The following is a 27883-nucleotide window of genomic DNA, read 5'->3' as shown; positions in this document are numbered from 1 at the left end:
GCAATGAGGGAGGCTGTTTTCCATGTGAGAAATTGTAATTCACATCTGTGTAAAGGCTCAAATGAGGGGTCCCATGAGCCTAGTAAGAACAATGTTTAGGTTCCACACTGGAGACGGTGGTAACCTAGGAGGAATAATTCTTTTTAATCCTTCCATGAAAGCTTTTATTGCTGGTACCCTGAATAATGACATATGGTGTCTGTTTTGTAGGTACTCTGCAATGGCTGCAAGGTGTAATCGTATAGATGAAAAAGCTAGATTACACCTTTGTAAATGAAGCAGGTAACAGACAATATTTTGGATGGAAGCATCCAATGGATCAATTTGGTTATTATTACAGTAAATGGCAAATCTCCTCCATTTAGCTGCATAGCAAGCTCTAGTTGTAGGTCTTCTGGCTTCTTTAATAATATGCATACAGTCTGGTGGTAGGTTAAGATAACCAAACTCTAAGACTTAAGGAGCCAGATCGCCAGATTCAGTCGGTTTGAATCTGGATGTCTGATGTCTCCATGGTTCTGCGTTAGCATTGATGGTGTTAAAGACAACTTTTGGTGTGGATCTAGAGAAAGTTCCAACAGCGTGGTGAACCACGGTTGATGTGCCTACGTGGGAGCTACTAGTATCATTTTGAGAGACTGTTGTCTGAGCTTGCGTACTACTAGTGGTATTAGTGGTATTGGCGGAAAAGCGTACGCAAATCTGCCAGACCAATTCATCCATATCGCATTGCCCTTGGACAACGGGTGTGGAAGCCTGGCGGCAAAGGCTGGGCATTTTGCGTTTTCATGTGTGGCAAACAGGTCTATGTCTGGATGACCCCATTTGTAAAAGAACGGTTGAAGAACTTGTGGATGTAGTTCCCATTCGAGAATTTGTTGTGTCTGTCGACTTCACAGATCTGCTGTCTGATTGTGAACTCCTGGAAGGTGTTGTGGAAGCAGATGTATGTTTTGTGGAATGGCCCACCTCCAAATATTTTGTGCAAGTTGAGACAGTTGGAGGGAATGTGTGCCTCCTTGTTTTTGTATGTAGTACATGGCTGTTATGTTGTCCATCCGGATCAAGACAGCTTTGTTTTGTATGTGTCCTTGAAAGGACTTTAGTGCTATGAAAATTGCTACCAATTCCAGGTGATTGATGTGAAACACCTTTTGTTGAGTAGTCCACCTTTCCCGAGTTGTGTGGTGGAGCTGAAGTGCTCCCCATCCTGTTAGGGATGAGTCTGTCGTCAGTACTATTTGTGGAACTGGCTCTAGGAACAGCCGCCCTTTGGATACGTTTTTGGTGTTCCACCACTGCAGAGAGCGATGTGTGCGGCTGTCCACCAACACCAGGTCTGTTACTTTATGTCATGTTTAATAACACCTTTGATCATAGGTAGGATCTGAACAGATCTTTGTGATTCATCTGAATGCATTGTGACTTTATGATATGTGGTTGCCCTGTTTAATAGGTGCCCAAAACCAATATTGTCCTCTGGTGGAGAAGGTTTGGATGGATGGGTATGTATGTGGGTCAGGAATAGCTGGCACATCTTGTGGGTTTGGGTACTCCCACAGTGGATCATCACTAGGGTAGGGAAAAGGCTCATCTGGGTCTACCCCGCCTCCCATGCTGTATTCATCATCATTTTGAGGTGTATGTGAAGAATGATGAGGAGAATTATCTGGAGAATTTACAGGTGCGATATTAAAAAGGAATAGGAGATGAAGGAGAGGGAAGAATAGGAGAAGAAGGGTGCATAGGGGATGTGGCACTATCCTTCTTCTTGACAGGCACTGCAGGTGTAGGTGCTGTGTCTAACTTGCTCTTCCTCTGTGATGTAGTAGATACATGACCAGTCTTTGGATCAATGTAAATTTTCTTTTGTAGAGGATCAGGTTGGAAAAGCACCTCTTCCTGTGGGATTGTTGCCAGCTCAGATTTTTTCGGTTCTGAGCGTGGTTTTTCTTTGTACTTAGCCTTAGGAGCTGTAATAGGGTCCTTTGGCTTCGGTTTCAGTTTCGGCATCGAAGTTATTGTTTTCGGGGCCGAGGGCTGTTTCGAGGGATTGATGGCGTCGGAAAAGAGGCTTTGTCGGTTTCGGTACCGATGGTATTGGCTTCGGGGTCAAAGCTGGTTTCGTCGGCTTCGAGGCGTCCGAAACGGGCTTCATGTTTTTGTCTTTTGAAGTTGATGGTTTCGGACCCGGGGCTTCTTTCGGTCTCGGTGCCGAGGGGGCTCGTGGGACCGGCAAGTCCGTTTTGAACGTTAACGAGCTACCGGAAGGCTTAATTAATTTCTTCAAACCGGGCTCGATGGCGGGGCTTTCGAAGTGTCTTTTCGGTCGCGACCGGGCCCATGGGCGGAGTGTTGACTCTTGCCTTCGATTTTGGTGGGGATGGGTCAGGGGCAGTAGTACGCACGCGTTGACCTGAAGGTATGGAGTCATTGGAGTCGTCTGCCTCAGACACGATTTGTAGATCGTCAGAATCCTCCTCTGGAATGAGCGGAACCTCTTCTTCGTCGAAGATATCCACCGGTTCAGGCGCAGATCTTTGCATGCCGTGTCGACGGGCCCTCCGATCTCGGATAGTCTTTTTGGATCGAAAAGATGCACAGGCTGTGCAGCTTGACTCGTGTTCTGGTGATGAGCACAGGTTACAGATCTTGTGGTGGTCACTGTGTGGAAACTTTGCTCCACACTCGGGGCATTTTTTAAATGGCGTCCTTTCCATGAGGTGTAAGCCTCACGGCGTGGATAGACCCAACGGCCCTCGTCGACAACCGGAATCGAGTAGATGAGTCGAGGTTGTTGATCTCGAAGCTGTTTATAACGTTTTTTAGCATCGAACTACCGTTCAAGGTAGATATCGAACCGGAGCGGAAAAGTTACATCTGAACAGAGTGGCGGAAAAAAACAATCTAAGGATGGAGCCGATGCCCATGCGCACTATCGTCCAAGGGAGAAGTCACCTATCTCGTGACTACAAAGACTTCTTCCAAGACGACAACATTCAATCATCCGAACCCAACACCAGTTGGCGATCTAATGCAAAGTGTAGAATCTGCAGCTCATATGCCTCGAACATAAACGTTTCCTTTTTAAAGGCATACAACAGCTGTATTTGTGTCGAACGCATTGGCCCCCCGACAAGTCTTGTCCCTCGAATGTTACCCAACTCACTAGTGCTCTGCTTATCGACCTCTGAAGAATGAAAGGCTCAACAAGCGAGAGGTGACACTCTTGAGCTGAGTCTGGCTTAGGGTATGCTTGAGTGGTTTTAGATTAGTGTTGTAAACGTTTCTCCATATTGGAGGACTGAGTCTTCAAAGCGTTATTTGATAAAGCTGTGCAATCTTACTTGGTGACTGTGGTGAAAGCAAGGAATTCTGACTGGCGGAACTTCCAGATACTGTTGGCCATAAATCCACGGCCGTGGTGGACACTGTTGTGACTTCCACCTGTATGTATGCTAAGAGGGTCAGTCATGTGCCTGGCGAGCCTGACGCGTAAATAGACTCCCTTCACTCGGACCGTCTGTCAGTGTTTCTGGAGTAATGCATTTATCTAGCGCTTCACACTTTTGGTGAAGCAGTGAGCTGCTTTCAGTAGACAGGTTGCACGCTACGCTGTGCATTTAGAAGCGTTAGCGCCATCGCAGAGGATGAATATGGACGTTGATGTCACCAGGGGGGACAGATGTGGGGGGCTCACGTTGCCCCCTCCCCCACCCTGTTGTTTGTGTGTCACAGAGTCGAGGGCAGCGCCCTGGAGCACGGGCTTCTAGGCGGGACACCATCTCCTCCCAGGTAAGCAGATAAGAGGCCGTTCCAGCAGCAGCTGATTATGCAGAGGGTCACAGGTTTGTCAGGTTAACTAATTACCCACCCGAGTACGCGGGGCTCCCAGTAACAACGTCGCACATTTACTCGACTTCAGTGTGCTGTTATTCTTGGCGCTACAAAACATTTCCTGTGGTGCAGATTCAACAAAATCATAAAATGACAATAACAACTGTTCCATCTGCAGTGCAAGAAGTCGACAGGTGGCGTCTTGTTGTCGCAGCGTATGAGGCGACACAAATGTTGCTGTAGGCTGTAGCTTGTTGTCGCAAACACACAGTGCTACACACAAGTTTGTGTGAAACGTGACAGCGCTGACACAGGTGTGTCTCCTTCAGCCAGCCGTGCATGCCATGTGACATAGTGCCGTAAAACACACAAGATGATGGACGGAATGTTGCACAATGGCAAAACATTCCCCCTTAGTCACAGATATGCGTTTAATCCATCGTTATTTTGCTCACCAAGCCACCCCAGTTCAGACATGGCCATATGCAGATCAGTCTTGACCCTGTGCCTCATGGGAACAAGTCCAGCCTGAACTGCCATGACTTCCCTGGACCGGATTCAAGCATTCTAGCACCGGTTTCTGGCTATAAGCCGTCTTCAGGCAGGATAGCTTGACTCCAGTGGCTTAGTGAGCACGGAACCCACGTCTGGGCATACCCTTCCCACATAGGGTGAACAGCAAAAAACAAAAGAAGATAGACGGAATGTTGCACAATGGCAAAACATTCACCCCCAGTCACAGATCTGGGTTTAATCCATCGTTATTTTGCTCACCAAGCCAACCCAGTTCTGAGATGGCCATATGCAAATCAGTCTTGACCCTGTGCCTCATGGGAACAGTCCAGCTCGAACTGCCGAGCCACGTCTTCCCTGGACCGGATTCAAGTATCCTAGGACCAGTTTCTGGCTATCAGCCGTCTTCAGCCAGGATAGCTTGACTCCAGTGGCTCAGTGTGCCGTTATTATTGGCACTACAAAACATTTCCTGTGGTGCAGATTCAACAAACTCATAAAATGACAATAACAACTGTTCCATGTGCAGTGCAAGAAGTCATTTCAAATATCTTTATTGACTTCTTTTGTCTTTCCTTATTATAAATCATAAGGACATTTTATCCCATTTCATTAGTAGATCCATATATACAGATTATTCATCCGCCCAATGCATTTCGGGTCGGTATGAATGACCCTTCGTCAGGGGCCTGTGAAATGAATTGATACAGGACCTTAGCAATCACTTCAGTGGATACAAAACATATTCAAAAATGCAAAAGCGTCATTACAAGCTCATTACATGCACATGTTGAAACAGTCACAAAAATTGGGTATTAAATTATCGGAAAGTAGTAAAAAGTGGCTAAAAAATAATTAATTAAACAAAGATCTGGTCTGGTCTAAGTATAACGGGTGCTCGGGCATACAAACATTTAACTGGCGAATGGTGAATGAGAATATGATCTCGCGTTTAGCGTGATGAAGCAGCGCTTGTACGTTGCTGCTTACGGAGGCTTAAAATAAATAGAGACAGGGTACGAGGGCAGAGGGGAAAGGAGTACGACTTACTTGGAATCTGCGTGATGGAGGTCTCCGCTACATAAATGGGTTGTCGATAGTTTTCGCGGGGTTGGCAGTTTCAAAATAAGAAAGTTACCGGTCACGTGATGTGGGTTACTATGGAAGTCGAAGATAGACTTTCCGGCGCGTTTAGCAAATGCTTCCAAAAATAAAAAATATATAGAAATGACTACAGTATCGGGTGACTAATGGAACGGATAGCTGAAGTTACCGGATGGAAATGAATTAGTGATTTACAATGATAGGAAATGAATTGATAGATTAGTAGTGTTCGTGGGAAGTGAACAAAAACTACTATAGACATGGAAGAAATTCGGAAGAGGAATCGAATGATGGTGCGAGTATAAAAGTCACATCAGAGTGGGTTATAGCAATGATCATTTCCTATGCTGAGTGAAATGAATAATTAAACTAACATCTACCAGTGCAGATACATGATTATCTCGTGAGTTAAAAAAAATCGAAACGTGTTACATATATATACATCACAATAAATTATAATCGTCACTGTAAATTATAATATTCGGGGAGCATAACAGTCCTTATTGGATGCCTTCTATAAAAAGCACGAGTATTCGATACGGTCATTCATTCCAATTGGTTGAAGACTATTCAGTTTTTTTATCCAAAAGAATTCAGCTCTTCGTCTTTGTTTAGTGGGGTCCATATCGCTGCATTGTGGGATCGCCTCCAGAACCGTAAATCTTAGTTGAGATATTTGGTGTTTTGCTTCAATCCAGTGGTTCGCAACAGTGGATTTAGAATTTTGTAGGCGGATGTTACTTTTGTGCTCTGTTATGCGCACTTTAATTTTCCTTTCAGTTTGGCCTACGTATATCTTTCCACAAGGGCATTTGATGGCATAGATGGTATTTTTCGTGTCACATGTGCTGATATGTTTTAGTTCTATTTCATATCCTTGAGTTGGATGCATGAATTTGTTTCCCGTTAGTACATTGTTACAGTGAGTACAGTTGAAACATTTTGACATGCCTTTGTGTATGATCTTCGGATTTTTTGTAGTTGACAAAATTTCTTTCAAGTTTTTAGATCTTCGAAATGCAAACGTAATACTTTCATTGTAAAGATCTTTTAAGTCTGGTTAAGTTTTTATCAAGTTCCAATGGGTGTTGATTATTCTCTTGATCTTCATAGCCTCTGTAGAATATTTTAGTACACAAACCGTCTTCTGTTCTGATATATTTGTCTTAAGTATAAACAGTTTTTCTCTGGGAATGTTATTTACTCTTTTCATCGATTCCTCCAAAATGGTTATTGGATATCCTCTTTGTTGGTATTTTTTGATTTGTTCTTTAAATGTTATTTCAAGTTGTTTAGGGTCTGAGGTAATCCTTTTTAGTCTGATCAATTGTGAAGTTGGTAAGTGTTTTTTTAGTGTGTTAGGGTGAAAGCTTTGAAATAGGAGACTTGAATTCCTGTCAGTTGGCTTGATGTGAACTTGAGTTGTGAATTGAAAATCTGTCATGTTAACTTTTAGATCCAGAAAAACAATGGATTCATGATTGATGTTGTGGGTAAATTTAATTATTTCATGTTGTGTGTTCATTGACGTGATGTTTCTTTCAAGTTGGTTCTTGTCTCCCTGCCATAATATAAAAATGTCATCGATGTACCGTCTAAATATGATCATGTTGTCTTTCCAATCAGGATTGTTCAAGATGAAATCTGTTTCAAATTTTGACATGTAAATGCAGGCGTATGTGGGAGCACCCCCAAAGCCCATGGATGTACCATTACATTGGTTATAAAATTGGTGTTGCCATTCAAAATAACTATGAAACAGTGCAAAGTGCATTAGTTCTAGTAGAAATATTTTCTGAGTGTCTTCAATTTCATCATTCATGAGTAAACTCCATTCCGGGGCTTCAAGACCTTCGTTGTGGGGGATAGAGGTTTAGAGTGAAGTCACGTCTATAGTACATAGCCAATAGTCATTTTCTGGCGAGAGTGTCACTTCATTAAGTAATTTAAAAAATTCTGTAGTGTCCTTTAGGTATGTGCTACCTTTCTGGACTATAGGTTGGAGATACCAATCGATGTATTTGCCTATAGGTTCGGAGATTGAACCACAAGCAGAGACTATTGGTCTGAATGGTGGGTTGTTCTTATCCTTGTGGATTTTAGGTAACATATAGAGTTTAGGTTGTCTTGGATATTTGGTCTCAAAGAATTGGTGAGTCTTTTTACTGATACATTTCAAATCAAGTGCTTTGTCTATTATCTGTTGTAATGTTCTTTTGTATTCATCAGTGGGATCAAAGTCGAGTGGCATGTATGTATTGATGTCTTGGACATGTGTGTTCACACTCTGTAGATAGTAACTAGTGTCCATTATAATTAACGCGCCACCTTTGTCTGCTCTTTGGAAGGTGAGTTCTTCATCTTGACTTAAATTTTTCAAGATGTTCCATTCTCGGGGTGAAAGATTTGTTCTCCTGGGTTTAGCTAATTTGATTTTTTGCAGGTCTGTGAGTACCGTTCTTTCGAAGGCTTCGATGGTTTTATGAGAAACTGGTGCGCAAAATGTACTTTTAGGTTTAAATTCTTTTGTTAAACTTTCAGACTCTTGAGATTGAATATTTTCATTTGTTTTGAAGAAGTAACGTAGTTTCAGGTTTTGAAAGAATTTAAAAAGTGCTATTTCAGTTTCAGGTATTCAAAAATTCAATAAAGATATTTGAAATGATTCAAAAATCTTGTGGATATTAATTCATTAAAAACGGACAAATAATAAGAGGAGAAACTATCCAGTTTCCAGTTGAACTTTAGCGTACAGTCAGTGAAAGGCAACCGTAACCGTCACACAGTGTTCTTCATACGACAAAGGCACGACTAGGCATCGTGCAACAACTGTTTGCGCTACCACAAAAAATTCACAAGCAAGTATATGTTCTAAACAAAAGCGAGTGCACAGGGATCAAAAACTTTATCAATTCAGTGCAAGAAGTCAACATGTGGCGTCTCCTTGTCGCAGCGTACGAGGTGACACAAATGTTGCTGTAGGCTGTAGCTTGTTGTCGCAAACACACAGTGCTACACACGAGTTTGTGTGAAACGTGACTGAGCTGACACAGGTGTGTCTCCTTCAGCCAGCCTTGCATGCAATGTGACACGGTGCTAGCCTCTCTAGCCCGTTAGTCAGAATAGCCCCCCCAGCTTTGGAATTTGGAGCAGACATAAATAAGTGTTATTGTCACATGAAGTGGATATATCCAAGCGGGTTCGTGCACACTTCCAGCGCCTAAGCACATGGTATGGTCACCTGTGCCACTGGGCGCTATGTGTGTTTGGTAACTTGCGTAAAACGTACTCTTGAATCCCGCCTGAGTGACCCATCTCTCCTCGCGTGCCCCCCGTGCCACCCACCTCGCACTGCCCCCAATGCCCTTGACCACGTGCCACCCCTGATTAACGTTTCAGCGTACGAGTGTGACTCCCACATGGACCAGCAGCACATGACCTCTACCGCATCCAACAGTAAGAACGGTCTTGTCTCCTTACAGTGAAAGTCCACTGTCTGTGACCTTCGACTACAGCTCAACAAAGACGTCGGGCTTCGGCGAAATCAAATTAAAGAATGCTAGGCTACTGGCAGCATATAACCAATCAATCTCAGTACAACGTACCCGGTGTGAAACACTGTCGCAATGGGCCACACATAACCAAAATTCACTTTGACTTGGTCTTCTCACCAATGCACAGACACCTACTTGTGTAAAATACTAACCTGGGCACTTGTAAGTAACAGTGAAACGGAGCTATGCTTGGGGTCATTTTACCTGCATGCGAGACCTGCACATCACCCCGGGATCTGAGAACGCCCCATCAGTTTATAACAGCCACAGCTCCAGAAAGCACATCACCACCCTGATATACTTCAGCGCATGCATAGAGTGCTGTAATAGGCCCTTGGTTTCTCAGCTCCCTTCTGGCTCCACAACAATGGTGGCGCGCAACAACAATCACTGGGTGAAAGAACCCCATACCAAGGTTTATGAGAGCCAAACTCACTGATGTCTGTCTCCAGTCCCCAACACCAGCCCTTACGTCTCCTCAATGACTCCTTTAGCCAGGACTCAAAGATAAGCTCTCCCAGCTAAACGACACCGCCCACGCCTTGCAGCTCCTCTAGGGGTAAACAGATTTTTAGTAGCAAAATCAGGGTTGTTGCACAACAAAGCAGGAGTCAGAGGGACAGCTGGCGACGCTCATAACCAAGGAAAGCACACACAAGCAAGCACCGGGTAATGACACGCAACTTTCACTCGGCAGCATCTGTGTAGTACCTGAACTGCTTTCTGATCAGGGCTGATAACTAGTTCTACCCTGGAAGTTATGAAAACTTGCCGCCCTCGATATTCCAGCGACCTTCCCCAATAAGCGCTGGCCGTGACGTGTCTTTCTCTTTTTCTGCCGTCGACTCGGTCGGACTTCCTGCTGACTTAAAAGGTTTCTTATCTACTTTGTGGGGCCATCTGGACCCATAAAGAAGATACGAAACCTTTTACGCCAGCAGTAAGTCAAGGAGCCCAGTCTGAAAAGGACGGGCTTACAGAGAAAGAAGAACGTCACTAGGACCTCTTCTCTAATGGCTGGCCACCATTTAGCATGAATGGTGACACCAGGCAATGGAAAAGAGGGGCGGGGCTTAACCTCGCTAGCGAAAAATACTCTACCTCATTATATCTTGCCAGCTCGACTGCGCGTAGTCTTTCACAGGCCGATACCTAAAAAGGAAAAGTATATTCTGTCCAGATTTAAGTGAAGATCAGTGTAACATAAGCAAAACTCTGTTTTTCAAAGCCAGCAACAGTCAGTTTCCTATGTTAGTGTTAGCAGTATTGGATATATAATACAGTATACTATTTACATTTGAATAAAAACATGTTTCCCCTGATGTTTCTTGAGAACCTGTTATGAATTATTAGGTAGGTTTTCACACTTTGAAGAGCAAAGATCTAGAAAATGTAACATGAAACATACTACATATCCTTCTAATGTAGAAATTGCCCTGGGATCTCCTCTCACCTGTCCCCAGCTGTCAAGGCTGCCAGCTTCTCTTCCCCTGGTTGCGGGGGGCTCTCGTCATCAAGGATGCGCTGAAATTGTACCTCCAGCTCCCGAGGCTTCAGGAGACGTCCGCCTACATAGACCCAGACCCGAAAGTAGCGTCCTCTGTGATACACCACAATATGTTCACTGTCTGTGTAATGCTGAATGACATCTACAGAGAAAGACCAAGTCAAGAAAGGAACAAAAGCAGAGTGACAGGACATCAGCTGTGACCCCACACATACGCTTCCTCGAAGAAAGAATGTACTCCCAGATATACCCCTGTTGCACATAGTTTGGGAAATGAGGGCTTAAACAGCGCCTAGTTTCTCTCACTCACTGTACTTTTAGGACTAGCCTTATTCAGAACTCTTCAAAATACAATCCACCATAACCTTATGCCTAGCCGTCCTGATGCTGCAAAGTATTTAGAACAGGCTGCACCCTCAACTCCTTTGCCATGTGGCAGAAATGGCACTGAATGCCATAAGCCAGATGCATTTTTTGAACAGCTAGGCCTATAAAACAGCTGTGGTGGAGCTTTCACCTAGTACGTCAAACTCTCAGTTCATATGTTGAATCCACAGTCAAGAATTAGTTCACTTGCATCAAAACAAACACATTGTTTAAAAAATTCATTAAGGAACTTAGAACAGAATAACATTTTGGATCGAGAGAATGCAGGAATTCTGTAAAGCTGTAATTCTAAGATCCAAATGGGAGCTTTGTAACGATAAATAAAATGTGAGACGGAGTGCTCGTATGTTATGTTCTAAATGAAAGTTTCATACCAAAGCATATGTACACTTTTTGTGAGTCAGGGACGTGAAATTACACTCTATTGGCAGCAGAGCAGTATTTTACCTACGCAGTAGTCTTGCTGCACTCAGTTTACCTCTTTACTGAACCAACAAAATTTATCTTCAATCCCACAGTGGACTACACAGGTACGGTTTGTTTAAGAAACCTCTTTTTTATTTTCCTCCCAGAGGAATCTTGGCACTACTGAACACTAAGGATAAGTTATTTTTAAGTTCTGCTAGTTCCAAATTAACAGCATCTCTTTGGATTCATAAACCGCAGAATAACTTCCCGGACATTGGGAACCTAAACATGTTAATAAGTAATGTGTTATTTCTTTTTTAAAATATGCTTACAAGAATTAGTTATTTCAGCCTTTTTTTTTTAAAGAAAGAGCCAATTAAAATCAAATTGTAAACCATAAAACACAATTATCTGAAATCCCACTTTAATTCTTCTCTTAAAAATGTGAAAACAAAACAGGGAATTGTAACACTTGGACACAAAACTACATAAGGAAATTGTGAACTGCTTCAATAAGGAATTTAGTAAACTCCTCAGTTTAAATGTAATAACCATGATGGAGAGAACTGCATTAAATTGGAGGTAACTTTCCTTTTTTCCAGGGTTCTTCTTGATATGAATAAACATAAAAGCACATTCTTCTACTCTGAAGGTGAGCAAACCAGGAAAGACAGGGAAAATCAAGGTATTCTTATCCTGCACAGCGAGCTCTTGACTATTAAGGTATTCATTCACTTTGGAATCAATGCAGTAATGCTTAACCATGGCATGGGCTGGGTCTGCCAGCAGCTTGGACTGGACCTTTTAGGGCATTGCAATAAGGTTTGCAGTGGACGATTTGCCTCTTTGTTTAGCCAAAAGGGGTTTACTTGATTATTTTAGTTTTTTTGAAAAAGCAGGATTGCACTACTTTAGCCAATATTATCCTCTAGTTCTGACTTTTTCAAAACTTGTTAACACAGATTCATATTAGACATTAAAAAACATCAACTTCATGACCAACTTACTCCCCATGTCTTACGGCCCCTTCGAAGAATAGTCTTTGAGAAATTCATGACAATGCACCCGATCAATAACAAGGATGTGGATGCTTCTGCTTCCTCGCTCCCTACCAATCGGGCTCACTCAAGGAATACTGCCTTGAAACTGGCAACACTTAGGATAATGGGGGACACATTCTGCACAGTGGATGATGGGACTCCTGCGAGCACATATTTCTGAATCTCTCCACTGTTTCAGATATGGATGATTACGGAATACTCATGATTTCCCTGGTTCTTGTCTGGGACATTCCATTTTGACACAACATGGACCAACTAATAAAGATATGTGGAAAACACATGCTTTCCTTAAAGGATCCACTCTAGCTCATATTCTTTTAAATCTGTACACAGAGCAGCTGGGTCTCCAGTTGAAGTACACAGCGAAAACATCCATCAGTATGTGGATGGCACCCAGTTATGATGGAGAATATCAAACTACATTGTAATCCGATACATTCTTTGTTGTCACTGAACTTGATGATCAACCCGAATAAGACTAATCACTGACTCATTACACCGAAACACACCACCAAGTGGAACCCGTCAAGGCAAGCTAATCTTGAAAACAACTTAACTCGTAACACAGGTAAAATCCCCAAGATACATGTTAAACCTCTCCTCTCCGAACATGTACGTGTTAAGAACATGCTACGGTCTTTAATTATTTCTAATGAAGCAAAACTGCTTCTCAACCTAAATGTCTTTCGTCAGCTGTTCAAGATATGGTTGTGTTACAGGTCATCTTAAAAAATAACCAACTGTTAGCAGTCTCACATCTAGGTTGGCTCTTCTAAAACCAGTAATTCAGGTTATTAGACAGAAGTATTTGAGCACATTACCACAACCCCCGAGGACATTCACAGGCTTCAACTGAATGCAAGACTCCATTTCAAACTATCCTCAAGACCTAAAAGACTCTAGACTCTCATACTTGCCCTTCGCAGGCAGCCAGTCTCTGCATCCAGGGATTTCAGGAAACCCGGAATCAAAGATTCATAAACCATCCTTTCGAACTGTTCCAGCGAAGACAATTAACTCAATACCATCAAGTCTCTTTCTGTGCTTTGTTAAAATCTAAAAACTTTACTGTTATTAAAATATGTTCATATCTGAAATGGTGTCATAACCATATTGGATCAGCCTGCATTACTCTCTTCTTAGTTTCTGTTTTCCCTATTCAAAATGTATTTCTAAAGACATAACAACGAGACAGATGTCTTTCCAGTTACTTTGAAAGACCTCTTAATTTCCCTCTTTTGGTCTGAACATAAATCGAGAAGTGGATTATTTTAAGAAGGCTGAACCATTACAAACAACCTCATGACTTACAAATAGCCATTTTGATTTTCTATCTTTACCTTCAAAATTATATTTCAGACGTTTATTAAAGAGGTAAATGTAGAATTGGACTTTGGGATTTTGAGATTATGAAAAGGGATAAAGCTATGGAGACCAAGACAGGAGATCTGTCTGGTTGTATTGTGTGAGATTCAACAAGATTAAATAGATTTCTAGTTTACTAGGCTGTATACATTATGTACTCCAAAGGATATGCTCAATTGGTATGTCTATGTGTTTAAAAGGCCTATAAGGTGAACTACTGTTTTTTAATGAAGCTTAAATTTAGGATCAATTGGACTGTGGTGCTTTAAAGTTTTTGGTAGTTAATTTCAAGGCACAGAACACGTAGAACTTCTACGGCTTTGTATATATCTTACGTCTCCTGGAACAAAATAAGAATTTGGCCAACTAGTCATCTAAATATGGATACACTATTTTCCTTTTAATATCTCCTACTACAAACATATAATCAGGGAGAACTTTTGTACTTTAAGTACTGATTGCAGATCTTGAAGCAAAGAGGTTTCCTGCAATTCTTGATGATTGATATGTGCAAATCTATGTTGTACATCCAATCCCACAGTTGGACAATTTTGAGTAGCGCAATAATCCAAGCTTCTTCATTCCTGATCCATTTGTTTGGGGGTTTGACATCTAATATGGGTGACTTCCTCCTTAGCATCTCTTTGTTTTGCTATAAATTAGAGCAAGTTGTTTCCTGAATGCCTTCGCATTCTCTCTACAGCCCTTTTCTTGATCAAATTATGTACTTAATGGTTCCAGTATGTGGTGGATGAAAGGTCATGATGGGTCGAACGCTACTCAGGAACTTCAAAATGTGAGCTAGCAGCCACTCTGTACAATATTTGATCAACACAAGTACCCATTTGTCTTTTTTTTCCTACTCAGTCACTCTGAACTGCAGTTTGATAAGTTTCCTCCACTGGGTTGGCAGGTGGAGACAAAATGTGTCACTGCCTTCCAGTTACTGGGGATTTTTACAGAACTGCAAAAAGCTGATGATTTCCTATGCCTCTGGTATCCACTATAAGTACATGCTTATGGCAAATCCTGACCTTGTATGCAGTTTGTGCTAATGAGGAGATCTTTTCGAGATTTGAAGTTTCTAGTTTATCCTTCTTCAGGCTGTGTGGCCTTTGCCCAATGTCACCTTGAGATGGAGGCACAGGTAAGGGCAGTAAATGGGCTCCTCTTTAGGCTACGACAGCTGAGATGGAGAGGGGTAATCTTCCAAAGGAAGGTCTTGAAGACAGCAACTAGAGCCTTGAAGTCCACTCCTAAAAAGGCACAGCTAAGTTGAGGGATCTTTGCACTAAAGAAGAGGTAACTGTGTAACTAATACGAATATGCATTTTTGGGCATAGGAGCTACTTGATTCTCCAACAGTGGTGGGTTTCACATATTTGAATGCTTGAATTTCTACAACAAGAAGATCACAAGCTGGAGAAATGCACCATTCTGCGATTTGTTTTGTTTTTCTTTTTTGAGTATGGAGAAAAAAGTGGTATTTGAATAAATGTGTTTTATCGGTTTTAAAATACAATTCTAATTGAATTCTTACAAAATCAGAAAATCCTGTCTTCAATAAGCATGCTTTTTCTAGCAGCTCATTTAAAAAGAAAGGTAAATTGAATATGCATATTAATATAGGTCATGTAATTCTACACATACGTGGAGCTATTCTAATGTGTATGAATGTGACGATGAGCACAAGATGTACAAGTGCTTTGGCTCATTCCCTTACTTCCTCTTACTCTCCCAGCACCTATGTACACAGCTAGCAAATTGTTAGACTTAGTGACAGAACCCATAGCATTGCCACCATGCAGAGTGAATCACCAATTAGTATAGAATCACTGCAGAAGACAAAGGTTATCATGGATAATTCCCACTTGGTGATAATTAGGCAAGGACAAAGATGAGGTAAACAATAGCTATAGGAAGGAGCTATGTGGTCCAAGACCCTTTTTGATGACTTAAAAGCTGGGTGTCTGGTGCAATGTTTATGTGAACTACAAAACAATGGAATTTTCATGCAGAACTGCAACGGGTGATACAATAAATGGGAATTCAACAAGTGTATCTACAAGGTAGTAAAGGTTAATAAAGGGAGAGAAAAGCTTGATTGTTCATGCATGTCAGTGAAGGTTAATCTAGAATGTGGAAGGTCTTGGTACATTTCCAGCATGGCAGTAAGGTGAATGCTGGGAACTAAACGAAGTCCTGTGGTGTTTCTAAAATGTTGTGATGGTAGGCACCAGGAGTGGATACCACACCAGTCTCCAAGATTTTAGGAAATGTTAACATAAGAGAGGTACTCCACTTATGTTATTGAAAAAGTTGTAGAAGATAGTGAATAGATCAAGTAGGTGTCCTCTTTTCCTACAGTGCTGAAAAGGTTAGTGCAAGTAGTGGAAAGTTATGAACTGTTCATTCAAATCTGGGGTTATGGAGTGATTGTGGTGGTCAGAGTCTACCTATTAGTTCACAGGAAAGCTCCTACCTGTGTTGATTCCAGGGATGCGTGTAGTATTAAACATGTGCTCGAACTGGGCAGAGCACATAGGTATGGAGTCTTGGATCATCAGCTGTGAAGAGGCGGTATATAAGCAGGAGAAGGGGTGTATAGCGGAAGACAGATGCATGCAGAAAGGGCAGGCAGAGAGAAAGAAGAATGTTGCAAAACAAGTAGTAAAAGCAAAAGAGAAGTGAGCAGTAGAGAGAAGAAAGATGGTGAGCGATAGGTGTAAATTGTTAGAGAAACAGCAGAACAGTAGAAAGGGTAAATAATACAGAGACATGCAGAAACACAGAGGTAAGAAGACAGGGAGGGGAGAAAAGAAACATACAATCAGTAATAAGCAAAATGCCAGAGTGTCATTCTGATATTAATTCAAATAACAAAGATGAGAAGGCCTAAACAGGACAGTGGCAGGGCAACACACTTTTGCTAAAGCGCCAGTCTTGGAACTCCAATTCTCTGTAGATTTTGTTCTCTGTAGATTTTGTTCACTCGGAGCAGAGCTTTGTCGTTGTTTCTAAATCACATGGCACACACTGCCGTCCCAGTCTGAGCTTACTAAGCAATATGGATAGTGTCAATTATGAAGTGCATTTAGATTTCATCATGGAAAGGCATTTTATTGTAAATATTAAATTTAGCCACAGAGTAACAAGGAGTTAGTATTCCATTAAAAACGGGTTTCAATGATTTAAGTGGATAATGTGACCAGGGCATCAGGAGATCACTGGCTTTTCCATGGTCTGCAACAAAAATAAGTATATATTTCTTTAAATATTAAAAGAAATGTATGTATAGCAGCATTTGGGTGAATGTGGCCATTAAAAGTTGTATCAGAGGCACCCTAGACCCGAAGGTACTGTCTCAGTGGGGAGCCACAGTTTCACGGTATATTCACATACATCAAAATCGCAAGTTTTTATAGCCTGCACTTTATTCGTATTTCAAAATTTACAAACACAAATTCAACACGGTACAAAATATATTATATTTAGTGAGACAACTTGGTTTATAATATTTTTGAACACTAACGCTTTCTCCATCCTTTTATAACAATGATATCATGAGTAACTTACAATATTTATAACATGTCCGAAGCAATCAACACATATGCATCACTCAATGCCAAGACCAGCTAACCTGTGTTTCAAACTATCGAAGTCCCGCGTATTCAGGGGTGGGTAAATAAATTAGCATAAGACATTTATTATTATTGTTTAATATTATAAAGAAACAACAAATAACTTTCCATATATGACAAGACAAAAAGTAAATACAGAGATTTAAAACATACATGTACCAAAATAATAGTATTCATTGCGCACTTTTATAACATCCATCTGCATTGTGATATAAATACTCAATGCCATCATGAGCGCTTATTTCCAAGCAATTACAATAATAACTTAGCAAATCGTCATCAAATCCATTACACATTTTAATCTTTTTCCCATAGTGTACAAAAAACCTCCTATTTCTACTCTTTTGGTGCCTGGGCAGGTTTTACATAGCATACATAATTTAATCATTTACTTTAAACCTATAGGGGCAGGCAGGCTTTTAAGTCTGTTTAAAAAACTTAAAGTCAGCCCTCAACTACAAATTGTAACTCTATAATTTATTTATAGAACCCATTACTACAGACTCCTCAGTACTCTAAATCTGCCCAAATTTACATCCAGATCTTTAAAGAAGAAATGTTCTAAAGATTTATTCTGTGGCATGACAAACATATAAAAAACAATTTGAGCTTGTTATTGGTAGTACTTTGTGCTACTCCTAGAACACAAGCACTTATTCTTTGTGAGACTGTGCACAGCATTAAAAGTACTTTAAGAACCTTGGAAGTGTTCTACATTCATCACTCAACACTTAAGGATTTCCTTCTGAAGTTGTGGTCTATGGTATGATTTGTTCAAGCTCATTTGTCAGGACTGTGCCGCACTTTCAGTGACTATTGCCACTGCTTCATTGGTCATATTTATTCTCGCTTTGAAAACCACCAATGATATGGAGGTGTGATATATTGAACACACAGCACAATCCGAATCGCTGCTTGAATTAGTCAGCAGTAGATTTTGAACTACAGAAGGGGAAGCCTAGTTAAAATGACATCTATATTGTGTTTACATTTGATTTTAAGGTGACTTCACCATAGGCCAACAACTTTAAAAACGAATCCTGAAGCTTAATATTTAAACATTGAGCAATTACTATAAAAGGCTGTGAGGGTCCTAATGGATTAGTTACTTAATGCAATCCTAGTTCTCTTCCAGGGGTATACTCATCAAAGTCATAAGCACTGAATAATCCCGCCCATGTGAAGGATCCAGGAGCATATAGAAATATACATACATATATATATGTGTATGCGTGACCAAAAAGGGCCCAGCACTACCACTACATACATATATACATGTATATAATAACCATAAATATGCAGCCCAACATATTTCCAATAAGTCAACATGCCAAAATTACATAGGTTTTTCTTGCATAAAAAGTAGTATTACACATAAATACTGTAATAGAAAACATACACTGAATAATAGGGTCATACAAGAAAACACTTATTTTCATAAAGAAAAGCAGGTAATGGAAGGCATTTGCCCTAAAGGCTGCATAGGTGAATAAACATCACAGTACAGTAAAAAACAGGAATCTTGCATTTAAGGCTTCCAAGAACTTGGACACCGTGCCTTTAAGACTTCCAGGAGCCCCTCTGCTCCCATCATGCACCATAGGTGACAATTAGGTCAGTTCTTTTTTTACAGTGTACTAACTTGTAGCAACCTAATTAACAGATGCAATCACTACCAAATATACTAAAAATGCTCGTCCGGGGAGGAGGGAGGGTTGCTTATGACTTTGATGAGTATACCCCTGGAAAAGAACTAGGATAACAGGTAAGTAACTAATCCTTCTCTTTCAGGGGATACTCATCAATAGTCATAAGCACTGAATAGAGTAGCAAGCCCATACCCACTACCTTGCGCACGCAAATAGTATAGAAAAATACATGACCAAGTATATTAACATGACATTAAGCAAACAAATTCCTCAGAGAGGCTTACCCAACTTGTGCATCCGCCTGAGAATCAGAGTCCAAGCAGTAATGGCGGGTGAAAGTATGAACTGAGCGCCAAGTAGCTGCTTTACAAATTTCTGACATAGGTACATTTCTTAGAAGGGCCGTGGTAGAAGCCTTCCCCATGGTGGAATGTGCTTTGGGTTGGCCCTGAAGAACCTTATTAGCTAGATGGTAGGCCAAGGATATGCACGAAACAATCCATCTAGAGATGGACATCTTAGAGGCTGCTGAACCGGTATTTATGACACCATAGTTAACAAACATAACAAACAACCGGTCTGTGTGTCTCAAGGACTTAGTTTTATCAAGATAGAATATCAAAACCCTGTTGAGGTCCAAAGAATGGAAAAACCTCTCCAGTGAAGTAGAGGGATTGGGAAAAAAGGTAGGGAGAGTAATCGCCTGATTGATGTGGAAATCTGAGACCACCTTTGGCAGGAAGCTTGGATGGGTTCTTAAAACCACCCTGTTAGCGTGGAAGACAGTATAAGGCTCTCTAGAACACAAAGCCTGGATCTCACTAAACCTGCGGGCAGAAGTGATGGCAACTAAAAAGGCTGTTTTCCATGATAAATGCTGCAGAGGCGCCTTGTGAATGGGCTCAAAGAGAGCACCCATAAGCTTTGTAAGGACTATATTGAGCTCCCAAGGAGGAGATGCAGATCTCGCTGGACGGTAAACCTTTTTTAGCTCTTCAAGGAAATCTTTCACCACTGGCATTTTAAAAAAAGAGGTTTGAGATGCAGATTTCCTGTATGCAGTGATAGCTGCTAGGTGCACCTTAATCGAAGAGAACTTCAAACCAGACTTGGCCTAATGTAGTAAGTATGGCAACCGTACCTGCTCTTGACCGGATCACGAGCATTGTCCCTGCACCACAGGTAAAACCACTCCCATTTGCAAATATAGGATTTTCTAGTGGAGGGTCTCTTGGCTTCTTTACGGATCGACATACATTCCGCTGGTAAGTCTAGGTGTCCGTACTGAATGACCTCAGGAGCCATGCTGTCAATCTGAGGGAGGAGAGATTGGGATGAAACACTCCCCTCGTTCTTGTTCCGGACGGCAAAGCAACCTGCGGTGTGGCACCTCAGACAATTGTAGAAGGTCCGTGTACCACCACTGGCGCGGCCACTCCGGAGCTATCCGGATCATTCTGGTATTGGACCTCTAAAATGTGTTGATTACTGATGGGATCAGAGGAAGCGGTGGAAAGGCGTATAGTAATGTCTGAGACCAGTTTATCAAAAGAGCATTCCCTCGTGACCCTGGTTGGGGAAACCTGGAGGCGAAGACGGGGCATTCGGTTTTGGCCGCGTCTGCGAAGAGGTCGATGTCTGGCACTCCCCATTGTCGAAAGATGTCTTGAGTGACTTCGGCGTTTAGCACCCAGTCGTGCGCTTCTACGAAGTCCCTGCTGAGTGAATCTGCCTCTGTGTTCATGGAACCCGGAAGAGGAGTGGCCACGACGTTGAGACCTCTTGCGATAAGCCATTTCTAAATGGTCTGTGCCTCCAGAGAGTTTTCGACCTGGTGCCCCCCCTGATTTTTCAGATAATACATTGTTGTGGTGTTGTCCATCTGAACTAAGAGAGAGCTGGACTGGAGAGAAGGATACAGAGACTTGAGAGCCAGGTGAACGGCTCGTAACTCGAGAAATCTGATGTGGTATCCTTGTTCTGTATCTGACTAGAGACCTTGAACTTGAAGAGACCCATGTGTTCTCCCCAACCTTGCAAGGAGGCGTCCATGACTATAGTCTGAGTGGGAATGTCCTGATGAAATGGAACTCCTTTCAGCAGGTGTGACCTTTTCATCCACTACCTGATGGAATCCTTGGTAGACTGATGCAGAGTCACACGGTCCTCCCAGCAACCTGAAACTTGCATCCACTGGTCTTCCAGAGACTGCAGTAGAGGAGGAATGTTCAATCTCACATTGGGAACAATGAACAGTGACGAGACCTGCCTGACTGTGGGGATGACTTGCACGGAGTAGATTGCGCCCTTTGTTTCTGATCGATGACAATCTCTCCTCCGAAGGACACACGCTTGCCTTCACGGTATTCAAAGAGACGCCCAGATAATGGATTCTCTGGGTCGGGTTGAGGACTGACTTTTTGAAGTTGACCTGAAGCCTCAACGTGTGCAACAGCTGAAGACAGTAGTTGAGATGATTCTGAAGTAGCAATGGGGTGCACTCTTCAGGAGCCAATCGTCCAGCTAGGGGTAAATGAAGATCTAGCGCTTTCGTAGAAAAGCTGCCACCACCGCCATACACTTGGAGAACGTTCGGGGAGCTGACTTGAGCCCGAACGGAAGAACTCGTAATTGAAAATGTTGATGCTTACTTGGAAACAGAGAAATTTGCGATGCCTCCTGAGCACCGGAATATGGAAGCAGGCGTCTTGCAAGTCTATAGCACACATCCAGTCTCCTTGATTTAGAAGTGGAAAGATCAACATCCGAAATTTCTCTTTGCGGATGAACCTGTTCAAGAGCCTTAGACCGAGAATGAGTCTGTATTCTTTTGCTGGGCCTCTTTTTTCGACCAGGAAGTAACGGAAATAAATTCCTTGACCTTGCTGGTGTTTCGGAACCTTCTCTATGGCGTTATTTTGCAGTAGACTGTCCACCTCTTGCTGCAACAGTAGGAAATGATGATTGGATTTGCTTTGAGGGGGAATTGATGGAGGTGGGGCTTTGAACCTCAACAAGTATCCATTTTGAACAATACTCAGCACCCATTTGGCGTTTGTTATGTATCTCCACTCTTCCAGATAAAAGGTGATACTTCCTCCTACCGGAGTGGGTAACGGGCCCGGAGGAAGCCTCTGCTCATTGCCAGGTCGTCTCTGTTGGAACTGAGACCTCTGCTGTTGTTGATTTTGAGACGACCACTGAGGGGTTTGAACCCTCTGTTGGGAGGAGCGCTTGTCATGGGGGCCGAAGCGTTTCCTGAATTCCTTCAGTTTCTTGAGACAACCGCCTTCACTGTGTCCAACTCAGTCTTCATCTTGGCCATCTCATCATCTGCATGAGCACCGAAAAGTCGACGTTTCGATCCCTAGCTCCTAATACAATGGGATCATCTTCAGGACTAAAAATACAATTGGTTCCAGCTATTACGCTCCAAGGAACAGACCACCTGATGCCGCCTCCACGAGACTCTATTGAGCTCTTCGGAACCTAGCCGCCATTACTCTCATTCCCATTGATTCTATGGACAACCTGCCCGGCTGGGCACCTGGATCGTTATTTGGTCATCAGAGACCACGCTCCACTTTGCTATTCCAAAGGTCAATCTACAAATAGAACATTGACTACAAACCGAACAACCCAGGCTTTTACCACAACGAGCCCTGAAATAAGGCTACAAAATCAAATCAGGCAATTGTATTTTTAGTCCTAAAGATGATCCCATTGTATTAGGAGCTAGGGATCGAAACGTCGACTTTTCAAACAGTACCACAATTCATCCATTGAGTAAATGGTATTGTGATTACTGCTGGGTAGAGCTTACCGAAGCTTGCACGGTATTATAAGCCACCACTTGCTCCAACGTTATTGCCTGATTCTTTGTTTTCTTCTTATTCTTATTCCTTTACGCTCGGTACAAGATTGTGCCCTTGTTTCAACTTTCTAATGCTCTTATTCTTGTTTATTATTTTGCATTTGTTTTAATAAATAATTCCATTGTCCGGCTGGGCATTGGAAGACTATCCATAGCACTTATTGAAGTCTATGTGAAAATGTTTTCTTTATCAATTATTAGGCTAAGGACCTATGTTCTTTAAAAACTAGAACCTACTGTGGCTGGGGTTAGGAAAGTCTGCGTGGCAGGCTCTATGAGGCCTGGGACCAGTGATAGCAGAGGTCTGTAAGATTTTCTATGATGCAGGGTCTCAAAAATAATAGATGTGGAGACCGTAGGAGCCGACATAGTAATGCCGAACTTTTTGGACTCTCTGCAGAGGACATCATTGAAAGTCCCTATGTCATCAATAGGGGAAACTCTGGAGGTGGTGTTGTCTACAAAGTTGGAGAGTAATTTCTGATAGAAGATCTGGTGGATGTCGACCATGTTGGAGATCTTTGCCGCCTCCTCTTGGTAGAGCAAGTGTGATGTGAACGAGATCACTCCCGTGACTTTGTATGGCGGGAGACAGGAGATCTAGATGTTCTCAGGGTTCTTTTTAGGAGAAACCCTCGATTAAGTAGTCGGGGGTGGACTTCTGGTAACTCTTGATGGCGATTAGGTGAGAGAATAATCTGAATCTGGACTTCCATGATCAGCACCCCCCTTTACAGAATGTCCAGTCCCTTCTAACCAACTAGGCGACAGGTTAAAAGGGTGTGATTTCTTGGGTGACCCCCGGTGAAATTTGGACGATGTTAAGGCCCAGAGACGATGAAGCTCTCATCGATGTCGACTGTTGTGACCTTGACGTCAACCCCTCCCACCTCTGCAACCTCCTCAGACATGGCCACAGGATCTTTGCCCCTCGACCGAAATCTGGACGACACCGTTGGCGCCATCTTCGACGTCTACTTCCCCGGCGGCGAGATGCTGGAGGATTCTCGTCTCGCTGATCTCAGTGTAGCCCTCAACGTCGATCGCCCTAGTCGCCGAACTGGAGATTTCGACGAACATCTTGAGAACTTCGGCGTCGATTCTTTCGACGGCGAGCGCCTCGACTGCGACGGAGATCTCGACATAGACAGTCGGTAAGCTTGCGGCAGGGACTTCGCCGGCGAACTCCTCGACGCCGACCACCTAAAAGGTGGCAGAGTGTTCCTCGCCGTCGACGGATGTTTCGACGTCGACAGGTGTTTATCAGGTCTCTCGGGACCAGTATACTTCGAGCTCGAAGTATGTCTGGATATCGACTTACTTTTGTGCGATGGAGAATGTTGGCTCGAAGACGATCTGTCCCTCGACGCTGAAGAGTGTCTCGGATGCATCATCGACTGCGACCTCGACGCCGATGGCGAGCAATCAGGAATCTGTCTCTTCCTAGACTCTGGAGAGGTAGATCTTCGCGGTTTTCAATGGTCCTGAAGAGAACAAGGGCCTTAGCTACTCCCAGGGCCACTCTTACGATGACTTTTACCTCTCTCTAGAATGGCATGAAGTCTAATCCTCTCTCTGTCTCTAAGAGTCTGTTTAAAAACCTGCTGACAATTACAAGTGTCAGGTTTATGAGAGGAAGGCAAACAAATGATACAAACTGAGAATGGATAAGATTTAGTCATTTTTTTTTTACAAGATGGACATTTGTGGAATAATCCTGGCATTCTGACAGAAAAGGTATGTTAAAAATGTCAGAAAAGATAAATAAATATCAACCAGCAATCAAAAATGTTGAATAAAGACAGAAAGGCAAATGCTACTTACCAGTATGCATCTGTTCTTGGCATGTAGGGCTGCTGACATTCATATCTTAGCATAGATCGCCGCCTAGTGTTGGGTCCGGATGTTTGCACCTTGTTGTCTTGGAAGAGTCTTCGAAGTATCACGAGACAGGTAACTCCTCCCCTGGACTACAGTGCGCATGGGCATCTTCTCCATCTTCAGATTGTTTTTCGCCATTGTGGCAAAGATGGAGTATATAGTAAGGTAAGAGATGACCATGAAAATGTATGTAAGGAACAGAACCATGCAGCTGTGACAGGCACCGGGGAGGAGGGTGGGTATATGATTGTCAGCAGCCTTACATGCCAAGAACAGATGCATACTGGTAAGTAGCATTTGCCGTTCGAGGCACGTGGGCTGCTGAATTCATATCTGTATAGCAGTTTCTCCTCTAGCGGTGGTCGCCTGTACCAGTTGCAGTGGTTTGAAAAAGGGTTTTAAGGACAGCCTGGCCCACAGCAGCTTGTTGCTTAGCTTGCACGTCAACACAGTAGTGTTTTGTGAAAGTGTGTATGGTAGACCATGTAGCTGCCCTACGTATGTCTTCTAAGGGAATATTTCCTAGGAAAGCCATGGATGCCCCCATTTTACGCGTGGAGTATGCTTTTGGGGGAACTGTTAAAGTGTGCTTCGCTTTTTGATAGCATATTTGAATCCATTTAACTATCCATCTGGCTATCCCTGCCTTGGAAATGGGGTTACCCTTATTTTGGGGTGAAAAAGCTACAAATAGTTGCTTTGTCTTCCTGAATGATTTTTTTTCTGTCAATGTAATATAACAGAGCTTTTTTAACATCTAGTGTGTGTAGAGCTCTTTCAGCCACGGATTGTGGGTTTTGAAAGAAAACTGGCCATTCTATGGACTGATTAATGTGGAAAGTGGATATGACTTGGCATAAATTTAGGGTTTGTACGAAGTACTACTTTATTGTGGAGAAGGTGGATGCTTTGGAGGGATAATTCTCTTACGTCCCTCCATAAAAGCTTTAATAGGTGAGATTCTGAATAGGGACACATGTTGTCTGTTTTGAAGATATTCTGCTATAGCAGCAAGGTGTAGCCTTATAGATGAGTATGCTAGGTTACATCTTTGAAGATGTAGCAGGTAACAGATAACATTTTGTATGGAGGCATCTAATGGATTGATTTGGTTATTATTGCAATAAATTACAAATCTTTTCCATTTAGCTGCTTAGCCCGATCTGGTAGTGGGACGTCTTGCTTCCTTGATAATGTTCATACAGACTGGAGGCAAGTTAAGATATCGAACTCTAAGACCTCACAAGCCAGATCGCTAGGTTCATCTGATAGGGATCTGGGTGCCTGATTTCTCCATGGTTCTGTGTTAGCAGTTTTGGTGAGAGGCGCAGTTTTTGGTGAGGAACCACTGAGAGTTCTAGGAGCGTTGTGTACCATGGCTGTCTTGCCCACGTGTGAGCAACCAGGATCATTGTGAGCGACTGTTGCCTCAGCTTGCGTGCCATTAATGGAATCATTGGGGTTGGTGGAAAAGCGTACGCAAATCTGTCTGACCAGTTCATCCATATCACATTGCCTTGTGACAACGGGTGTGGGAACCTGGCGGCGAAGGACGAGCATTTTGAGTTTTCGTTTGTGGCAAACCGATCTAGGTCTGGATGTCCCCACTTCTGGAAGAATGGTGGAGAACTTGAGGATGAATCTCCCATTCGTGTACCTGCTGACTGTGGCTGCTCAGTAGGTCTGCTATCTGGTTGTCTATTCCTGGGAGGTGTTCTGCCAGGAGATAAATGTTTGTGGAATTGCCCACTTCCATATGCTCTGTGCTAGGTGAGATAGTTGCAGAGAGTGTGTCCCCCCCTTGCTTTTGGATGTAGTACATGGCTGTTCATGTTGTCCATTCGGATTAAATCAGCCTTGTTCCGCAAGTATTTCCGAAAGGTTTTCATTGCTAGAAAAACTAGCAACTCTAAGTGATTTATATGCAGTGTCTTTTGTTTGACTGTCCAGCGACCATGGACTGTATATCGAAGAAGATGGGCTCCCCAGCCTGTCAGTGATGCGTCCGCTGTTAATACTACCTGTGGAACCGGCTCTTGGAACAGTCGTCCCTTGGAAAGGTTTTGTGCGTTCCACCACTGCAGAGAGCGGTAAGTGAGACTGTCTACCAACACTAGGTCTTTTAGTTGCCCTTGAGCTTGGTTCCACTGGCGTGCTAGGCATTCCTGTAAGGGGCGCATTTGAAGCAGAGTATGAGGGACGATGAATATGCAGGAGGCCATTATGCCTATAAGCTGCATGAACACTCGAGCTGGAAGGGAGTGTTGTGGCTGAAATCTTTGAATGAAAGATTGTATGTTGGCTGTCCTGGCTGGATTTGGATATGCCTTTGATACTGAGGTGTCTATTGTTGCTCCTAGATATTGCTGAATGTGGGAGCGTTGCAGATGTGATTTTGGGTAATTTATGGAAAATCCTAGACTGTGCAGTAGATGGATTGTTTGTGAGTTGGCTTTTATAAGCCATTCGTAGAGGTAAGGGAACACATGGATGTGTTGCCTCCTGAGGTGTGCTGCTACTACTGCTAGGCATTTTGCAAAAACCCTTGGTGCTGTAGTTACCCCGAAGGGGAGAACTTTGAATTGGTAGTGCTGACCCTCTATTGTGAACCTGAGGTATCTCCTGTGAGCTGGATGTATAGGGTTGTGAAAGTATGCATCCTTCAGGTCTAGTGTGGCAAGGAAGTCGCCTTGATGGAGTAGTGGGAGTACCTGCTGTAGAGTGATCATATGGAAATGATCCGAGAGTATGTATTGGTTGAGAGGTCTGAGGTCTAATATTGGTCTGAGGGAGCCATCTTTTTGGGGAATGAGGAAGTATAGAGAGTATACCCCTGTCCCTTGATGTTGTAATGGGACTGGCTCTATGGTGCACTTTTCTAGCATGGATAGCACCTCCTGTTGTAACAGCGTGATGTGTTCTTTGGACATTGGACGGTGTTTGGGCGGTATGTTGGGTGGAGTAGAAGTGAGTTTCAAGCAGTAACCATACTGGATAATTGGTCTCACCCACTTGTCTGTAGTGATAGCATTCCAGACTGGTAGGAATTGTGATATTTTGCCTCCGACTGGTGTTAAGTGGTCTGGAGGGGGTGTGAAAAAG

General features: G+C 42.8%; 1 protein-coding gene across 2 annotated transcripts in view; it reads right to left on the bottom strand.

The window, feature by feature from the left end:
• LOC147701481 (carnitine O-palmitoyltransferase 1, liver isoform-like) overlaps positions 1 to 27883 on the bottom strand; it is a 459588-nt gene that overhangs the window by 302759 nt on the left and 128946 nt on the right. Inside the window, exons 6-7 of one of the 2 annotated variants that reach the window (XM_086930154.1) lie at positions 16219 to 16303; positions 10462 to 10657 (exon numbers count right to left, since the gene is read on the bottom strand). In XM_086930154.1, coding sequence (XP_086786280.1) covers positions 10462 to 10657; positions 16219 to 16303 — 281 coding nt within the window. The remainder of the gene's footprint in view (positions 1 to 10461; positions 10658 to 16218; positions 16304 to 27883) is intronic. The other variant, XM_086930153.1, reaches the window with a different exon arrangement.

This window comes from Lissotriton vulgaris, chromosome 7 (genome assembly GCF_964263255.1).
Source record: "Lissotriton vulgaris chromosome 7, aLisVul1.2, whole genome shotgun sequence".
In the NCBI taxonomy this organism is placed as follows: domain Eukaryota; kingdom Metazoa; phylum Chordata; class Amphibia; order Caudata; family Salamandridae; genus Lissotriton; species Lissotriton vulgaris.
Note: the sequence above shows the minus strand (reverse complement) of the source record. Positions and strands in the feature narration are given on the sequence as shown.